The sequence below is a fragment of the Theropithecus gelada genome, chromosome 4, assembly GCF_003255815.1.
Source record: "Theropithecus gelada isolate Dixy chromosome 4, Tgel_1.0, whole genome shotgun sequence".
Lineage (NCBI taxonomy): Eukaryota > Metazoa > Chordata > Mammalia > Primates > Cercopithecidae > Theropithecus > Theropithecus gelada.
The window spans coordinates 46,656,956-46,674,949 of record NC_037671.1 but is presented as its reverse complement, the minus strand read 5'-3'; the positions used below and the strand labels follow the sequence as shown (position 1 = coordinate 46,674,949).

The 17,994-nt window shown below is 51.4% G+C and overlaps 1 protein-coding gene across 2 annotated transcripts; it reads left to right on the top strand.

The window, feature by feature from the left end:
• Positions 1 to 907: 907 nt before the first annotated feature.
• On the top strand, positions 908 to 17,893 carry TCTE1 (t-complex-associated-testis-expressed 1). Of its 2 annotated transcripts, none has more exons than XM_025384266.1 (5): positions 908 to 976; positions 9,827 to 10,196; positions 11,527 to 12,095; positions 15,480 to 15,929; positions 17,668 to 17,893. In XM_025384266.1, exons 2-5 carry the CDS (start codon positions 9,920 to 9,922, stop codon positions 17,875 to 17,877), a joined length of 1,506 nt encoding a protein of 501 aa, XP_025240051.1. In that variant the 5' UTR covers positions 908 to 976; positions 9,827 to 9,919; the 3' UTR covers positions 17,878 to 17,893. The 2 variants fall into 2 exon arrangements, with proteins under 2 accessions (XP_025240051.1, XP_025240052.1); XM_025384267.1 differs by having other exon boundaries at positions 953 to 1,489.
• The last annotated feature ends 101 nt before the right edge of the window (positions 17,894 to 17,994 follow it).

Sequence of the window (17,994 nt, the reverse complement as noted above, 5' to 3'; positions counted from 1 at the left end):
TCGCTGCTTGCAAAGCTTTGCCTCAGCATCCTGGCCACTGGAGCAGTAGCCACTGTTCAGCAGTGCTCACCACAGGCCCTGGTCCAAGTTCCTCTGCGGGCGCCAAGATGAGTTGTGGCACCCCGATTTATTGATGAGTTAACAGAGCTTCCAGATGTACATCCAGGGTAACCAACTAGTAGTCCTCAGCAAAGCTGAAATCAAAGCTACCCTTTGAAACCTCCACCACCCTGGCTGCCTCTCCCTTCCTGAAGGCCACTTTCTTTTTTTACTAGCCGTCCCTCTGAAGCCTGTCCTCTCACCCTCCAGGAGATCAGGGGCCCCAACCACATCTTGTGGCGCCAGGGCTGGAAGGGTGTGTGGCACAGGGCATGGGCTGTGTGAAAGAGCACTGTGTTGGCCTGGAACCTTCCTGCGTCTGGTGCCAGACTTTCAGCCGGGGAAAAGGTGGACGGTGCCCTCCCGCAGGGCATAAGGTCAACAGGAGACCTCAGGGGAGTTCAGTGACATACAGGTGCCCTGGAGAAGGTCCGTCCACCCTCCTCATCTTCCACAGACGCTTTTCGTGGACCAGCTCCCTATCCATGGCCACACAAAAGCTAGCAAGAGAGCACAAGGACTCCAGACCAGCAGCCTGCCCGACCTCCGCCTCCCGCAGAAAGCCCACCCGTTCCTAGACACGTCCCACGGAAGCACAGGGCATAGCTCAAGGCCACGGTCCCACTACCCCCAAAGCGGCCGCTTCCACGGAACCGTCCGAAGTGCTGGCCTTGCCACCCTGCGCGCGAGTGAGCCGCTTGCCGGCGCGCAGCTGCAGCCGAGGAAGCAGCAGCGCCCCCTCCTCTGAACCGCGGCGCACTCGTCCTCCTGGCCCGGCCCGCTCCTAGCAACACGGGGCGTCCCCAACGACAATGACCGGCGCCGGCGCCGGCGCGCGGGACTCTGTGTGAGGCGAGCGCCGAGGCTCCCGAAGCGGGTGAGGCGACCTCGGGGAGTGGGGACACACAGCCCCGGTCTCCCTTATCGGGGCCCGCTCAGGTCAGCTGGGCCCGGGAGCCCCTCTAGCGTCCTCTGCCCACACCGGCCAGAAGCCCACAGGCGGCCATTGCCTGGGTTCCGTTTTCTGTGGCGGGGAAGCGCCGGTCCGTACCCACAGGAGACCCCACGCCCTCCATGCGAGGACGCCCCGCGCCTCCTCCCCACCACAGTCACTGTCTGCAGACCGTCTGGCCCGGGGCTGGGTATCCGAGTGAGGCGAGCGGAGGAACTATGGGAAGAGGGGGAAAATGGGGCATCCGTAGGGCGTGGAGGAGAGCGGTCCCAAGCCCTGGGGCCCCAGCCTTCTGCGAAAGGCCGTCCCTGTTCCCAGCACCCGAGGGCTGTAATCCCTCCCGCGTGTCCAGAAGCTTGCTTCCGCATCTCCCTCCCTCCCACTGCACTGCCGGTTTTCCTGGGTTACCAAGGAGAAACCAGCGCCTCTACACCCCAGGTAGAATGGGGGAGGGACCCCGTGGCCTTTGCAGCTGAGCTTCCCTGCTAGGGTGTCTGAGCTGAAGGTAAGGAGGGGTGGGAGCAGAACCGCTGGAGTCCCTTTTGAGACAACAGACCTGAGTGGTCAGGAGTTGGGAGGAGGCCAGCCCCGGGGCTGTGGTAAGTGAACTGGCGGTTTCACCCATCCCAAGTCCAAGTACGCGGGCCGAGGCCCGGTTGGAGAAAGTTTTTTGCCCTTCCATAAATGGAATTCCCAACTTGGGAGTGACTTACCCCAAAGTAAGACATGGTGGGCATGAAAGAAATGGAGGTGGGTGTAGACAAAAGCCGAGAGTCCTGAGGACAGACGAGGGCTCTCCTGAGGGGATCTGGGATGGGAGTGGCTAAGAAGGCAGTCAGAGCAGTCGGTGCAGAGCCAGCTCCTGGGGAAGTGTCCCAGGCACAGAGGTGCTGTCTGCCCAAAGAGAACTGGGTGTCTCCACTTCTCGGCTAAGAGGAAGGGAGGTAAGGACAGTTGAGGACCAGGACTGTGATGCACAAGAAGGTGAGAATGCTCCCCTACAGCATCTTCCTCGTGTTCCTATTAGGGCAGGTGGAAGGAGCTCCTGCCCAGAATGGTTAGATTTAGCTGGGGACCTGAGGAAGGATGGAGAAGACCGGAGACTTCCTGTGGAGGGAATGTGCCAGGGGCAGGAGAGCACTACTCTGCAGCACTCCGTTGGGCTCCTCCGGCCCTCCAAAGGATGCAGGCAGTGGTCCAGCCTTGCAGAAGGCTCCTGTGCCCAGCAGTGAACTGGAAGAGGGAGCCTGGACTATTTAGGTCAGCATCAAGGGGATAACCCTGGGCTCCGTGTTGGTGAACAAGAGAGCTCATGAGCTGGAGAAAGTGGGAGACTCACTGGAAAAGTGCTGTGAATGACTGAGTTGGGAGCAATTTATAAGCAACCCCAGCATCTTATGGAAGTAAGAGCATTAGACAGACACAAACTAAAACCTCAGCTTCACTTACTAGCTAGTGACATTTAGTAAGTTACTTAAGCTTTCTAAGTTTCAGTTTCTTCATTTGTGAAACAGGGACAATAGTGTTAAATAATAATCCTCAATAATTAATTTGAGAATTTAATGAAATTATGTAAGTAAACCATCTAGCATCTTCACTATATCTAACACACATCTTGAGTGCTGGCTCTGGGCCCAGCACTATATGAAATGTCTCACACACATTAACACCTTAATCTTCTGGGTAATCCTATGAAATAGGTACTATTAAGTACTGTCCTCACATTATAGATGAAGAAACTGAGGCAAGTGGGGACCTGCCCAAGGTTGCACAGATAGTGGGGGGCACTGTGGAGATTTGACTTGAGGCAGCAGCTCAACTCCTGAGTACTTAGCCAGCTGCTGTCCTGCCTCCTGCTATGTACATGCTATTGAAGGCCTAGAGCTCTCAATAAATCATAGCTATATATAGCCAAGGGTATGGTTCCCAGAACACCTGTCCACCAGATTCAAGCCATCAGAAATGAGGACAACTCTGGCCAAACTGGAGCATCTTGTCACTTTCTATTACACGTGCTTGGGCATGGAAAGAGCAGTCCTTCACACCCGGTCCTTTGAGTTAATGGCCTGGTATGGATGTTGTTCCCTGTGTGTGATTTCAGGACCCTGGACCCTGGTCCTGAGGATGCACAGTAGGGGCCCAGGAGAGGAGGATTGTCCCTTCCCTAGGGACTGTGGTACCAGGTTAGAGACACAGCCATGTGAAGCCAAACAAGCTGGTAAAGGCAGGCCCCAGAGAAGTGAAAGTCCACTGCATGTGTCCCCACTTTCCCCCTCTGAGAGCACAGCACATCCTTGGATGGGGACACCAGGTGGTGGTACAAGACATACCCACACCTGGTGGCCCTGACCTCTCTGGAATGTCAGGATTCCTGCCCTGCCCATGTTCAAGACTGGCGTCTTGAACGTGCTCCTAGTCTTCAAACTCTGGGATTCTCTGACTGACCCAACAGGTTCCCCAGGGAAGGAAAGCTCCAGAGAGGAAGGTGACCCTTCAGCCACCTCCAGGACTGCCCTGATGAAAATATTAAATTTTGTTTCATTTAGGGGGAAAATGCATTTACCCTAACAGGGATGAAAACTGTACATTAGGGCCCTGAAATTCCCATAGTAAAGTACCAAAGGCCTGGGAGCGCTTTCAGCCCAGGGAGGCCCTCCCCACTTTCCAAGGAGCAAGAATATTCTTTCTTCTTTCCTAGTGGAGGGCAGGAACAGCCAGGGGAAGGGGACATACTGAGTGACTGTGGAGGGGTAGTGTATTGTGACTAGAGGAGGAGACCTGCCCTCAGATGCTGGCCCCGGCTCTCATAGGTGTTTTAGGGCCAGTCATTTCCTGTTTCCTTGTTTCTTCATCTGTAAAATAGGGATAAGGAAGCCCATCCTAGCTCCATTATAGGGTGGTTGAAGAGTCACATGAGATTTTTTTTCTTTTTTAGAGATGGCATCTCGCTATGTTGGCCAGGTTGGTCTTGAATTCTTGGCCCCAAGCAATCCTCCTGCCTTGGCCTCCCAAAGTGCTAGGATTACAGGTGTGAGCCACCACACCCAGCCTTTTTTTTTTTTTTTTTTTTTTCCTGAGAGGATAGTTCTGAAAGGACCTTGAAAGGACCTTGCAACTGTTAAGTGCTGGACAGTTGTAAGGTGCTGATACTGTCCCAGCCCTGGAGACATGGAATGTGAGACTAGAGGCTCAATGTAGTCAGGAGAGGAAGAGGCCACAGGAGTGAATCAGGTCCTGTGAGTAATAACCTGGGGGCCTTTGGCCCTTCTCAGCTATCCCTTTGAACTCTTTCATCTACTGATTTAGGATTTTTCCCATCATTTCACTCACCAAACAGTGAGCCTTTTGGTCAAAATGGGGCAGGACCTTTTGGTCAAAAGGAGTAGAAACCCAACTCTTAGCTTTGGCAAAGGGACTTATTAGAAGGCTGCCAACTTAGCTCTCAGAGCTGAAGGCACTGCCAAGGAGCCAGACAGCTCTGGGAGCCTCCGGGACTAGGCATGGGGATCGAAGATACCAGGATGCTGTCTGGGTCTATCTTTCGTTTCTGCTACTCTCCCCCAGGCTTGATTCCCTCCTGCCGCAAACAGACCTTGTAAGTGTGGAGAGAAATGACTTCCAGCAGCAGGAGATCCAGATCCTTCAAGGACACATGTCCTTCTGTCTCCCTCCACTTGGACAAATCTCAAGAAGGACTCTGATTGGCTTATATCAGATAGCCACCCCCAAACAAGTTGCCCTGACCAACAGGATACTCCTGTTGGCCAGAATCTATTATCAGAAGCCAGTGGAGCAGCCCCAAACACCAGCTACCTCGCCTAAAGCAGACCTACCACTGGGCTAGGAATTGGAAACAAAACTGAGGAGGAGACAGCCCCTACACCTGGAGCAGCTCACAGTCTAGTGTGGGTGTGGTGAGAGGGTGGGCAGTCAGGTCACTGGAGTGATGCAGGTACTGGAAAGATGGGGTCTGACAATGGGAGGGGTTGTTTTGTGGCATCAGGGACAAAGAAGCACCTCGCCTTCAGAGAGGAAGTGGTGCTTGAGCTCAGACTCAGAAGACCAGTGATTGTCCCTTTCTCTGGCTGAGATGGTGGGAAAAGCATTTCAGAGGGAACAATTTGAGCAAGGGCTTGGCAGCATGAACTGGGCTGCAATGTCCCAGATGCAAAGAGGAGCTTATTTCCAACAAAGCGTCCAGCCACGGAGGGCCTCACACACCAAGGTGAGGAGGCTGGATTTTACCGTAAGCAGTGATGAGCCGCTAGAGGGCTTACAAGGAGCCTGCCACAGCGGCTGTGTGAAGGCTGGATGTGAGAGAACCAGACTGGATGCCAGAGACTACATGCCCAACAGCTGATGCTGTGATCCAGACAGACACTGAGGCCCTGAGCTAAGGCGGCAGCAGGAAAGGAGAGGCTGCCTGGGTGGGAGGCAGAACTGAATCAGTAACTAGATGGTGGGGTGGGGTGGGAGGGCTGAAAGAGAGGTGACTCCCTGGCTTCTGGTGCCGGCATCTGGATGGATTGAGTTTGAGGGACCTAGGCAGCATCCCAGTGGACTTGAGTCTGGAATGCAGATGTAGGAGAGTCTGGCATTACTCACACCACCACCCCGCAGCCTCACCATCCTGGTAAGCAGTACCCTCTGCTTCTCTGGGACGTCACAGTTAGGAAACCCCACCTGGAAGAGGTGAAAGCTAGAGTCCATCAGCAGGAATGAGTGGACGACCAGGGCAGAATTCTGAGGGACCTTGGCACGTGGGGGATGGGCAGAGGGAGAGAAGTCTGTGGTGAAGACTTTTGGAAAAAGAATGGTCGGAAAGTAGGAGGAGAGCCAAGAGAGTGGCACACCAAAGGGTGGCCCCCAAGGGCAGGGGTCAGAACGTGGCCTGCCGAGGGAGGAGCCACACTGCATATCCTCCTCATAACAGTGATAGCGGGGCAGCAAGGAGTTCGTTTTGCTCGTTATCCTTTTAAATACACTGTGTTTTCTATTTTGTTAGTTTTAAAAGTAGATTTTTAAAAAACACTTAGAACTAAGTGTTTTTTAGAACACTCCTTAGAAGAATCTTCTGTGTCTGGTAATAATTTGCCTGCCAAAATATTTTTGCGATATCCATTTTTTTAAAATCAAGAGATGATTAAATGAAAATTATCCACTCTGATCTTACGCAGTTAATTTTTTCAGCATTTGCCTGCCTTGTGGTATGGATGATCCTGTAAACGCTGAAGGTGGCAGGGGCTCATTTTTATACCAGCCATGCACACGGCAGCCATGTGATTTGGAGCGAGGCCCTGCCCCTTCCTTCTGAGAAGTTGATTCAGGGCCCTGGAACATGCCCCGATGGGTCCTGCTGTGTCATGCCCAGAGGCGGGCTGCAGGCACGAAACAGCAGCAAGAGCAATTAGGACCAGATGGCAGGAAGAACTCCAGGTCCTGAAAGTGAGGTGCTAGGCGGTGGGACTAGAGTGACCTCATTGCAGAGGCATCCCGCCTGGCCCCGGGTGGGGTTTCCCAGGTGTGGCTCCCCAGGAGAAGAAGGAGAAGGGACTGCCTGCCAGGATGCTGAGGCTGGATGGTGCTGTGAGGAATGACTAAAGAGCCAACTCCAGGGCAATGCATACCAGCAACCTGGGGCTCCCCCTGCCAAGCCTGGTCCTGCTCCCTGGGTGTGGCCCATGGGTGTCCAGGGACATATCTGGGACCAAGGGAAATTATAGAATGTTTTAGGCCAAAACCAAGCAGGAGTTGGTCTAGTCTGTTGCCTCTGACCTTCCTCCATTGTCTCTGTCGTGCTGTCTATGAGCCCTCAACACCACCCTGCCTCCTTGCCCTTCACATCGATCCTGGAAATAGGGAAGGACCTCAGAAACACTGCACTCATCCAAAGATACCATCTCAGGTCAGCATTCAAGAAGCGGGTCTCCAGGATGTGTTCTCTCCAGCCTCAGACCCCTGCCCCTCATAGTACCTTCATTCTCCACACACCCCTCCTATATTCTTTACGATGATCAATATTAACCGACCATTATCTCAGGGGGATCTCCACTACAGCCCATGTAGGAAGATATTATTATCCAGTTTCACAGATAAGAAACTGAAGCTCAGATAGGTTAAGTAACTTGGCCAAGGTCACAAAGCACATAACTGGCAAAGTCAGAAATGCAAAGTCAGCAGGTACCGCTAAGCAACAACCCCCTCCAGCCCTACACTCTGAGAGGCCATTAGTCAAAAAGCACGATCTGGTTATTCCAGAATTCTGGACACAATCTGTGTGTGAATTTGCATTTGATTTGCATAAGGGATGTCACAATACCTAGATATCTTTCCTGCACTATCCCTCTCCCCGCCACCTGCCTCTCAACCAGGCTTTTCCTCCTTGAGATGCCTGGCAGGCTGGGGAGCACCATCTGGTCCCTCCCTCTGCCAAGGACGCCTTTGCTGGTTCAGAGTGTTCCCTCCCACCGGCCACTACCCAGTGCACTGAGTCGTCAGGGTGCACATCTGATGGGAAACTGCCTGGAGGAGGAGCTAAGTGCCAGCAGCCCCATTTCCTCCTGCAGATCTCAGGGCAGGAGTGCAAGGGTACAGGAATGGGCAAATGGGGGAGGGTCCCCGGACCAAGACACATCCTCTGTCTTCTGTCTTCAGCCCCAGATTTAGCTACCTTCTCGCCTCCCACGCCTGCCCGCTGCTGTCTGGAATGCTGGGAGGCTGGAAGAGCTAAAGGCAGACTGGATGGGGAGATGGAAGGGAAGGGACCTGGAGCTTGAGCTCTCAGTGGGAAGGAGGAGAGGAGGCTGCGGGCACCCTGGGCAGGGCATGGGTCTCTTTCCCCTCTCCTTTCTCTCTCAACCTGCACTTTCCAAAACGGTAGCCACAGGCTTAATGTGCCCATTGAGCCATCAGATTTTGAAGACTTCATATGAAAACATAGTATATAAAATATCTCATTAATAATTTTATATTGATTATATGATAAATAACATTTTAGACATACTGGGCTAAATATAAAATTAATTTCATGGTCAGGCACTGTGGTTCACGCCTGTAATCCCAGTACTTTGGGAGGCTGAGGCGGGTGGATCACTTGAGGTCAGGAGTTCGAGACCAGCCTGGCCAACACGGTGAAACCCAATCTCTACTAAAAATACAAAAATTGGGCCGGGCGCGGTGGCTCAAGCCTGTAATCCCAGCACTTTGGGAGGCCGAGACGGGCAGATCACGAGGTCAGGAGATCAAGACCATCCTGGCGAACATGGTGAAACCCCATCTCTACTAAAAAATACAAAAAACTAGCCGGGCGAGGTGGCGGGCGCCTGTAGTCCCAGCTACTCAGGAGGGTGAGGTGGGAGAATGGCGTGAACCCGGGAGGCGGAGCTTGCAGTGAGCTGAGATCCGGCCACTGCACTCCAGCCTGGGCGACAGAGCGAGACTCCATCTCAAAAAAAAAAAAAACAATACAAAAATTAGCTGGGTGTGGTGGCGGGCACCTGTAATCCCAGCTACCTAGGAGGCTGAGGCAGGAGAATCACTTGAACCCAAGAGGTGGAGGTTGCAGTGAGCCAAAATCGCACCATTGCATTCCAGCGTGGGCAACAAGAGCAAGACAGAAAAAAAAAAACAAACTACTAATGTCACCTTTTTCTCTTTACTTATTTTTTGTTTTTTTTTTTTTTTTTTTGAGACAGAGTTTTGCTCTATCACCCAGGCTGGAGTGCAGTAGCGCAATCTTGGCTCACTGCAACCTCTGCCCTCCAGGTTTAAGTGATTCTCATGCCTCAGCCTTCCGAGTAGCTGGGACTACAGGCGCCTACCACCATGCCCGGCTAATTTGTGTATTTTTAGTAGAGATGGGATTTCACCATGTTGGCCAGGCTGGTCTCGAATTCCTGACCTCAAGTGACCCACCCACCTTGGCCTCCCAAAGTGCTGGGATTACAGGCATGAGCCACCACACCCAGCCTTGTTTCTCCTTACTTTTTAAAATGTGGGCACTAAAGAAATTAAAATAGCATATGTGGCTTGCATTTTGGCTTGCATTATATTTCTGTTGGCCAGAGCTGTTCTCAACCCCATCCTACGGATCAGGCAGTTGCTGTTCTATAAAATACTTAGTGCAGGGTCCTGTTTTGAGTTGAATGGCTCTTTATTATACCTGTCTTTTGGCAATATACACCCCTCACCCTCAGAGGGCCAGTCCAATGTAGGGTTCAGAGCATGAATTTGACAGACTGAATTTAAACCCACACGTAATATTTCTAAGCTGCATGACATTGGGCAAGTCAATTCGCCTCTCTGTGCTTTAGTTTCCCAGCAGAAAAATGGGAATAATACAAGTGCCTATCTGAAAAAGGCTTTTCTGAAAAAGGTTTTTCTGAGGACACATGAATTAATAGGCATAAAGAACTAAAAAGATTGTCTGGCACAGAGCAATTACTGTAATTGCTATAGAGCTATTATCTAAAATTTTGGGCTGCTCCTTGCTAGTTTCATGTGTCAGATAATATATTATGCCCTTTGGATGCATTATTTTATCCACTCCTCCAAATAATCCTACTGGAACTGCGACCTTCATTTCTAAGAGGCAGCATCTGAAATTCAGAGAGGTTCAGTAACTTGCCCGAGGTCACACAGATAACCAGTGGATGTGTACCTGGATCTGCTTCACTCCAGGGACTGATCCTTAAGCACTATTCTGTACCACCTCTCTTAGTAAATGCCCACCAAGACCCTCCAAAGTAACACCACTACCTCTTCCTTTTGCTCCAGATCCCTACCTGTATCAAGGACCTGCCAGTCTGAGAAGTTTCTTGTCATAAGGCCATCCAGGGGCCACCCGCCCCTACATTACCAGCCTCCAGCATGCAGGAGACCGTAACAACATCAGCATTGTTGGACCCCAGCCACTCCTCAGTCTCCACCCAGGACAAGTCCTCCACTGGCGGACACACTTCAAGCACAGGCCCACAGCCCTCAAAGCCTTCAATCACACCAGTCTCTGCAAAGTCCAGAAACCCACATCCTGGGGCCAATTTCCATCGGATGCGCCGGATCATTGCTGAGGATCCTGAGTGGTCACTGGCCATCGTGCCCCTCCTCACAGAGCTCTGCATTCAGCACATCATCAGGAACTTCCAGAGTGAGTCTGTCCCTGCTTTGGGTGGGAAGAAGAAGGCCAAGAGTGGGGCAAGGTGGGTGGGGACTCTCTGGAGCCAAGACTGCAGAACCTGGGTCCTGGGGCAGCCCCTGCTCTCCCGTATGGCATCCTCATACCTACTCAACACTTCCCTTCCACCCAGGGCCAAGGCAGTTTCTCCTTCTGTTCCCACTGGCAGATCCCACCAGGCTCCCACCCACACTGCACCCTCCATGCCTCTGCCCTCTCCTTGCCTTTTCCACTCTCTCCAACAAAACTCAGCCTGAGCCATATCTACTTCCTTCTCCAGAAAGCCTTCCCAAGTGAACCACCCTCCACTCTGATGGAGTCTTCCATGCCATGTAAGGTCTCTTGGGTTGTTCCGTATTTTGTGCTCTGTAATATGGATCCTTTCCAAAGATGGGTTGCCAGCCTCTCCTACCAGATGGAGCGCTGTCTGAGGACAGGGCCATTATTTCATCTCCAGCAACTATTGTCACCCAGTCTCACTCATTTTACTTGTTTATTGTCAGCCTCCCCTCACTGGAATGTAAACTCCAAAAGGGAAGAACCCTGTTTTGCTTACTCTTTTTTTTTTTTTTTTTTTTGAGACGGAGTCTCGCTCTGTCGCCCAGGCTGGAGTGCAGTGGCCGGATCTCAGCTCACTGCAAGCTCCGCCTCCTGGGTTTACACCATTCTCCTGCCTCAGCCTCCCGAGTAGCTGGTACTACAGGCGCCCGCCACCTCGCCCGGCTAGTTTTTTGTATTTTTAGTAGAGACGGGGTTTCACCGTGTTAGCCAGGATGGTCTTGATCTCCTGACCTCGTGATCCGCCCGTCTCGGCCTCCCAAAGTGCTGGGATTACAGGCTTGAGCCACCGCGCCCGGCCTTGCTTACTCTTATATCTCCAGCACGTGGGACATAGTAGTCTCTCATAGTGGTACCTCCAGTTTCTGGCACATAGTAGGTGCTCAAAAAATTTCTTATTTTGAAATGGATGAATCAAATAAGATTGGAAGCCTCTGACCTCAGTAATTGTATTCCCCATCAGACCAGGTGATAATTGAGAGTTGGACCTGAGAGTCTTCCTCAGTCTGAGAGCTCCCTGAGAACAGATGCTGAGATGTCCCCCTTCAGGCAGGGAACATCCCAAAGCTAAAGGCTGGTGTCCCACCCTCCCCCTGATCCCCCCTGAGAGGAGAGGCTGTCTATCCCCTAAGCAGGGAAGGGTCTTCCCTTTGCCTGGTGCTCCCAGGCAGGCCCAGCCTGAGGCATCATGTTGAGGTGTCCCCCAACACTGTGACCCCATGCTTTCCTTCCTCTGTTCCCAAAGATAACCCTATCCTGAAGCAGATGCTCCCGGAACACCAGCAGAAGGTCCTGAACCACCTGTCCCCTGACCTACCACTGGCTGTGACCGCCAACCTGATAGACAATGAGAACTACTGGCTCCGCTGCTGCATGCAGCGCTGGCCCGTGTGCCACGTGGCCCACCATGGCGGCAGCTGGAAACGCATGTTCTTCGAGCGGCACCTGGAGAACCTGCTAAAGCACTTTATCCCAGGCACCACGGACCCCGCGGTGATCCTCGACCTGCTGCCCCTCTGCAGGAATTATGTGCGCAGGGTCCACGTCGATCAGTTCCTTCCACCGGTGCAGCTCCCGGCCCAGCTCCGGCCAGGCGACCAGTCGGACTCAGGCAGCGAGGGAGAGATGGAGGAGCCCACCGTTGACCACTATCAACTGGGCGATCTGGTAGCTGGCCTGAGCCACCTGGAAGAGCTGGACCTGGTGTACGATGTCAAGGACTGCGGCATGAATTTCGAGTGGAATCTCTTCCTCTTCACCTACCGCGACTGCCACTCCTTGGCAGCCGCCATCAAGGCGTGCCACACCCTCAAGGTACTGTCTGCTCCCAGCCTTCCCCCCACCCCTCCTCCGCATCTCTCAGATTCCCTCTCCCCTCCTCTTCCTCCTCTATTGTTACCTTCTTCCCATTTCCTTCTCTTTCATTGGCCAAGTGTTTTTAATGCACCCTGCACCAAGATACACAGTTCTAGGGGTGTAGAGATGAACAAGGTGCTGCTCTTCCAGTTCACCAGTTTGTTTCATTGAACAAACATATGCACTCCAGGCCCTGTCCTAGGTGCTGAAGATTCAAGGATGAGCAAGATTGTGCCATTTGTGCCCTCTGTAGCTAACTCTCTTGATGGGATAAAGGCACTAATCATCAATCATATAAACATAAAATTGATACTAGAATAGGGTTGCCAGATTTAGCAAATGGAAATACAGGACATCCAGTTAAATGTGAATTTCAGGTCCAGGCACGGTGGCTCACACCTGTAGTCTTCCAGCGACTGAGGAGGCTGAGGTAGGAGAATGCCTTGAGCCTAGGAGTTCAAGCCTGCAGTGACCTGCAATCACACCACTGCACTCCAGCCTGGATTACAAAATGAGACCGTCTCCAACAAATTTGAATTTCAGATAAAGAGCAAATAATTTTTAGTATATGTCCTGAATATTCCATGAGGCATTCTTATTTATCTGAAATTTATATTTAACTGGGCATCCTGTACTTTTTTCTGGTACCCCTGAATTGGGATGAATGCCATAAAGAAGAGATACTCTTATGAGAGATTATAAAGGAGCATTTGACCTTGCAGGGGAAGGCTTCCCTGAACAAATGTCACTTACATAGAGATTAGAAGGAGGAGTAGGAGTTATAGTCTCAGAGGGAGGAACATTCCAGGCAGAGGAAGCAGTGCATACAGGCTCTATGGGCAGAGTGAACATGGCTAGCTCAAAGAGAAAGAGAAGACTGTGTGGCTGGCACAGAGTATGAGGTGGTCAGCCTTGCTGGGTAAAGGAGGCCTTGTCCAGGAGGCTGTCTTTATCCTTAGGAGCTCTGGGACACCATCCAAGTGTTTTAGGCAAAAAGGTAGGTACCATTACTGGATTTCACACGTGAAAAGGTCACTCCGTCTGTGAGGGATGATGGCCTGGGCAGGGCAGCAGTGGACGTGCAGATTACCTAGGAGATCATTGCCAAATCCAGGTGAGGGTGAGGGTCATTTCAGTGAGGATAATGTCTGTAGAGTCTCAGAGGAGTGGAGAGAGTCAAGACATATTTAGGCAGACATGTGTCTGGCATGCACGGGCCACACTGGCATAGGGAGGATCTGAAGGAGAAGGAAGGAGAAGGAGGTGAGGTGCAAGACGTCTGGCTTGTGAGGCTGGATGGCTGGAGGGGCCATTTGCAGAGACAGGGAATGTGGGAAGAGGATCGGTTTTGAGGGGGAAGAGTGTAAGTTTCAGTTAGAGGCATCTCAAAGAAGGGGTCATTTTGTTAGTCGGGTAGAGGGTCCGAAGCTCAGATGAGAGGTCTGAGTTGAATGTGGAAATGTATGCCGTCTTCATGAAGGTGGCAGTTGCAGCCCTGGATTTGGATGGAGTCTCACAGGGGAGAGCCAAAAGCAAGACAAGGAGAGGCCTGGCATGTGGTCTCAGTGGAAGAAGAGCTTGCCAGGAAGCCAGAGGGAGGAGGAAATGCGGGACATGGCATTGTGTCACAGAGCAAGGGAGGGGTATGTTTCAAGTAGAGGGAGTGAGCAACGGGGTGGAATAGAGCTGAGGACTGGATTTAGTGAACGTGGAGGTCACCGAGGGGGAGCTATTTCAGTGGAGTGGCAGGAACAGAGGCCAGATAGCAGTGGTGTCTGGGGAGAGTGGGAAGTGAGGAATGGGTGGCTGTGATCAGCTCTTTCAAGAACTTGGCTGTGAAGGGGGAAAGGTACAGCCATAACAGATGAGAGCTTTGGGTTCCTTCAGAATAATTCACACATGTTTAAAACCAGTGTAAGGTTCCATCCAGTTGCAAGAAAGGGGATGAATGTAGAAGAGAGGCATGGGTTCATAGACCAATAAGTCAGTGCTTGGTATCAGGAAAATGACAGGTTCCTATTCAATGGCTGGGAAGGCAAGAGGAGAGTTCACCTGCTGAAAGAGGGAGCTCAGCAAGGAGGCCCCTGAATTATGAGGAGGCTGCAAAAAGCTGAAATAGTTGTTGTAGATTATAGGCAGGTATTTTGGCCAGAGAAATATAGTTAGATTGGCATGCAGCGTTACAAGCCTATTGGTGGTTCCAGTGATAGCAACCAGTCCCGTCAGCTGATGTTTTCTATTTTGTCAGTTGCTTGCGCACAGGCATGCAGAAAATAGAGAGTGGGGCTGATCCAGGGTAGGGCTTTGCCAGAGAGATGCAATGAAAAGAGAAGAGACACAAAAGACTCAGCTGGGTAAGAGGAGCATAAAGAGGAGTGAACTGAAGGGTAGGGAGAGAGAGGTCAGACACTCAGAGGTCTCAAGGGAGAGAGAGGAGCAGGACAAGCCAGCAGGAAGGTGAGGGGGAGAGGCTCCCATGGACAGTATTCATACTGCCAGCCCCATCCCCTTTCCTTCATTCCTTTATCTCATCCTTTTCCTGCTTCTCCACCTCCCCACTTTCTCCCTGGTTCTTGCCCTGGCAACCTCCTTCAAAGAGGTCCTCTCCTTGCCCTGGTGGATCTTGGCTGGCAGAGGAGGATGCAGTGAGCGGCTGAGGCCTCAGGCAGGCTTGGATTCCAAACCTGTCTCCACTGCTTCAATCACTGTATTACTCTGGGGAAATAATGTAAACCTCCATTTTCTATCTGCAAAATGGAGAGAACTTTCTCTTCTTCACTGAGGTGCTGAAGGTTAGAGATAATGGTTATGAAAGACCCAAGCGGCCGGGCGTAGTGGCTCGTGCCTGTAATCCCAGCGTTGTGGGAGGCCGAGGCAGGTGGATCACGAGGTCAGGAGATCAAGACCATCCTGGCTAACACGGTAAAACCCCGTCTCTACTAAAAATACAAAAAATTAGCCAGGTGTGGTGGCGGGCGCCTGTAGTCCCAGCTACTCGGGAGGCTGAGGCAGGAGAATGGTGTGAACCCGCAAGGCGGAGCTTGCAGTGAGCCGAGATCATGCCACTGCACTCCAGCCTAGGTGACAGAGCGAGACTCCATCAAAAAAAAAAAAAAAAAGAGAAAGAAAGAAAGAACGAAAAAAGAAAGAGCCAAGCATGTAGTAATTGCTCAATAAACAGTGATCTTTCCTCCCTGCTCCCTGCCACCAATTCTACACTACTCTGCCATGCTGACCTAGCCAGGTGGCCAACACTAGGTGAGCCAAGTTTGCCAAAGATCTAGGTGGGCAGGCTGATTATCCCTGGCTGGCAGGTGCCATAGACCCTCTGCCTGCCCACAGATCTTCAAGCTGACCCGAAGCAAGGTGGATGATGACAAAGCACGCATCATAATTCGAAGTCTTCTGGACCACCCAGTCCTTGAGGAGCTGGACTTGTCACACAACCTCATTGGGGACCGTGGTGCACGAGGTGCTGCCAAGCTGCTGAGCCACAGCCGCCTGCGTGTGCTCAACCTGGCCAACAACCAGGTGCGTGCACCTGGTGCCCAGTCGCTGGCTCATGCTCTGGCACACAACACCAACCTCATTTCCCTCAACCTACGTCTCAACTGCATCGAGGATGAGGGTGGCCAGGCTCTTGCCCATGCCTTGCAGACCAACAAGTGCCTCACCACACTGCACCTCGGTGGCAATGAGCTGTCTGAACCCACCGCCACACTCCTGTCGCAGGTGCTCGCCATCAACACCACACTCACCAGCATCAACCTGTCCTGCAACCACATCGGGCTGGTGAGCCACCTACTCTGGGCTTGTGAGGGTGGGTGTGGAATCCGACTGCCAGGAGTACTTGTGGGATAATTGTGAAGATCACAGACTTTACATACTACATACTGCATCGAGTATGCACAAATACTGTGTATCCCAGTGATTATTTTTCCTTTAATCCTTACAGTTACCTAAGTAACCGTATATTAACCCTAAGCGTATTTAACTCTAAATATATTTAAGTATATAACTAAGTATATTTAACCCTACTTTCTAGATGGAACACTAAGTCTCAGAGAGGATTATGAATTGCCCAAGGGCATCAAGTCAGTAGAAAGTGGCAAGGCTGTGGTTCAAATCCAAGATTGATTGAAAGCCTGAGTCCTTTCTAATAGACTGTGTCTCTCAAACTTTCTTAACCAAGTCTGAGAGTAAGAAATGCAACTTATGACCAGGCACAGTGGCTCACGTGTATAATCTCAACCCTTTGGGATGCTGAGGTGGGTGGATCACATGAGGCCAGGAGTTTGAGACCAGCCTGGCCAACATGGTGAAACCCCATCTCTACTAAAAATACAACAATTAGCCCAGTGTGGTGGCATGCACCTGTAACCCCAGCTACTCGGGAGGCTGAGGCAGGAGAACTGCTTGAACCCAGGAGGCGGAGATTGCAGTGAGCTAAGATCATGCCACTGCACTCCAGCTTGGGTGACAGTGCAAGACTCCATCTCAAAAAAAAAAAAAATGCAATTTACATGAACACCAACATAAACATAATTTTGAAATTTATGACTTGTGATATATGCTGATATTTTCCTTTACATTCTACTCTATTGTATTTTTAAATGCTTCTGTGACCCATTAAATTGACTTTGCAACACACTGCTGGGTCACAACCACAGAATGGTGGCATTCTGCCTCCCAACATGAAATTCTTTCACATTGGGGCTAGCCCACCCAACCCAGCAGGGGTTGGAGCTGTGATGACCATTGAGCGGGGCCCTCCGTTAGGTCACTGAACCCTCTGCTAAACCTCCCCATGAGAACCTTGCTCACCTACACAGGCACATACACACGTGTGCATGCACACACACTCACATACACACACACACACAGACACACACACACATTTTCTAGAGGGGGTGCTGTTGACTGCAAGTAATAAAAAGCTTAACCAGAAATGGCCTTAAGCAGGAGGAATATTCAGTGTCTCCCACAACCAGAATTAGAGGGTTGTAGGGTTGGTAAACCCCTGGGTTCAGTGCCACCCTCTGCTCTGCCCACCCCAGCCTCGTGGCTAAGGCCTCTCTAGTGCTTCTCTTGGTCCCAAGATGGCTGCCACAGTTCTGACATCTCACATAGGGACATGCCCAGAGGCAGAAAACAGGAGAACACCTGCTCCCTTTTCTTCTCTTTTTGGAGTGAGGAGAACCTTCCCAGAAGCCACCCCCTCTCAGCTTCCCCCTCGCATCTCATTAGAGTTGTCCCACATGCCCATGGCTGAACCGAAGGAATGGAATTCTCATCATTGCCAGAGATTCATGTTTTTCAAGCTAGTAGGGTTGAGAAATCAATTTAGTGGGTATTGGCTACCATTTTTCAAATGGAAAAGAATAGAATATGTCAACATGCGTCACAAAAAGGTTAAGTATTGTTTTGTGAAACTTTATGTTTTAGTCACATCTACATGAAAATGTGTAGTATGTATGTCAGATCCTGGGTAGTGATGTATATGACCCCTTCCTTTGCACCCTTCTCCCAGGACGGTGGGAAGCAGCTCCTGGAAGGCATGTCGGACAACAAGACCCTCCTGGAATTTGACTTGCGCCTGTCAGATGTGGCCCAGGAAAGCGAGTACCTCATTGGCCAGGCCCTCTATGCAAACCGAGAAGCAGCCCGCCAGCGGGCCTTGAATCCCAGCCACTTCATGTCAACCATCACTGCCAATGGCCCTGAGAACTCTGTGGGATAAAATGACCTGACTTGGATCATGGCCCCAGCCCTGTCCCTCATTTCATACCCCTGCCATGCCTGCTGCAGAGTATCACTCTGGTTCAGAGGGAGCGGGGAGGGGGACCGTGAATATCCT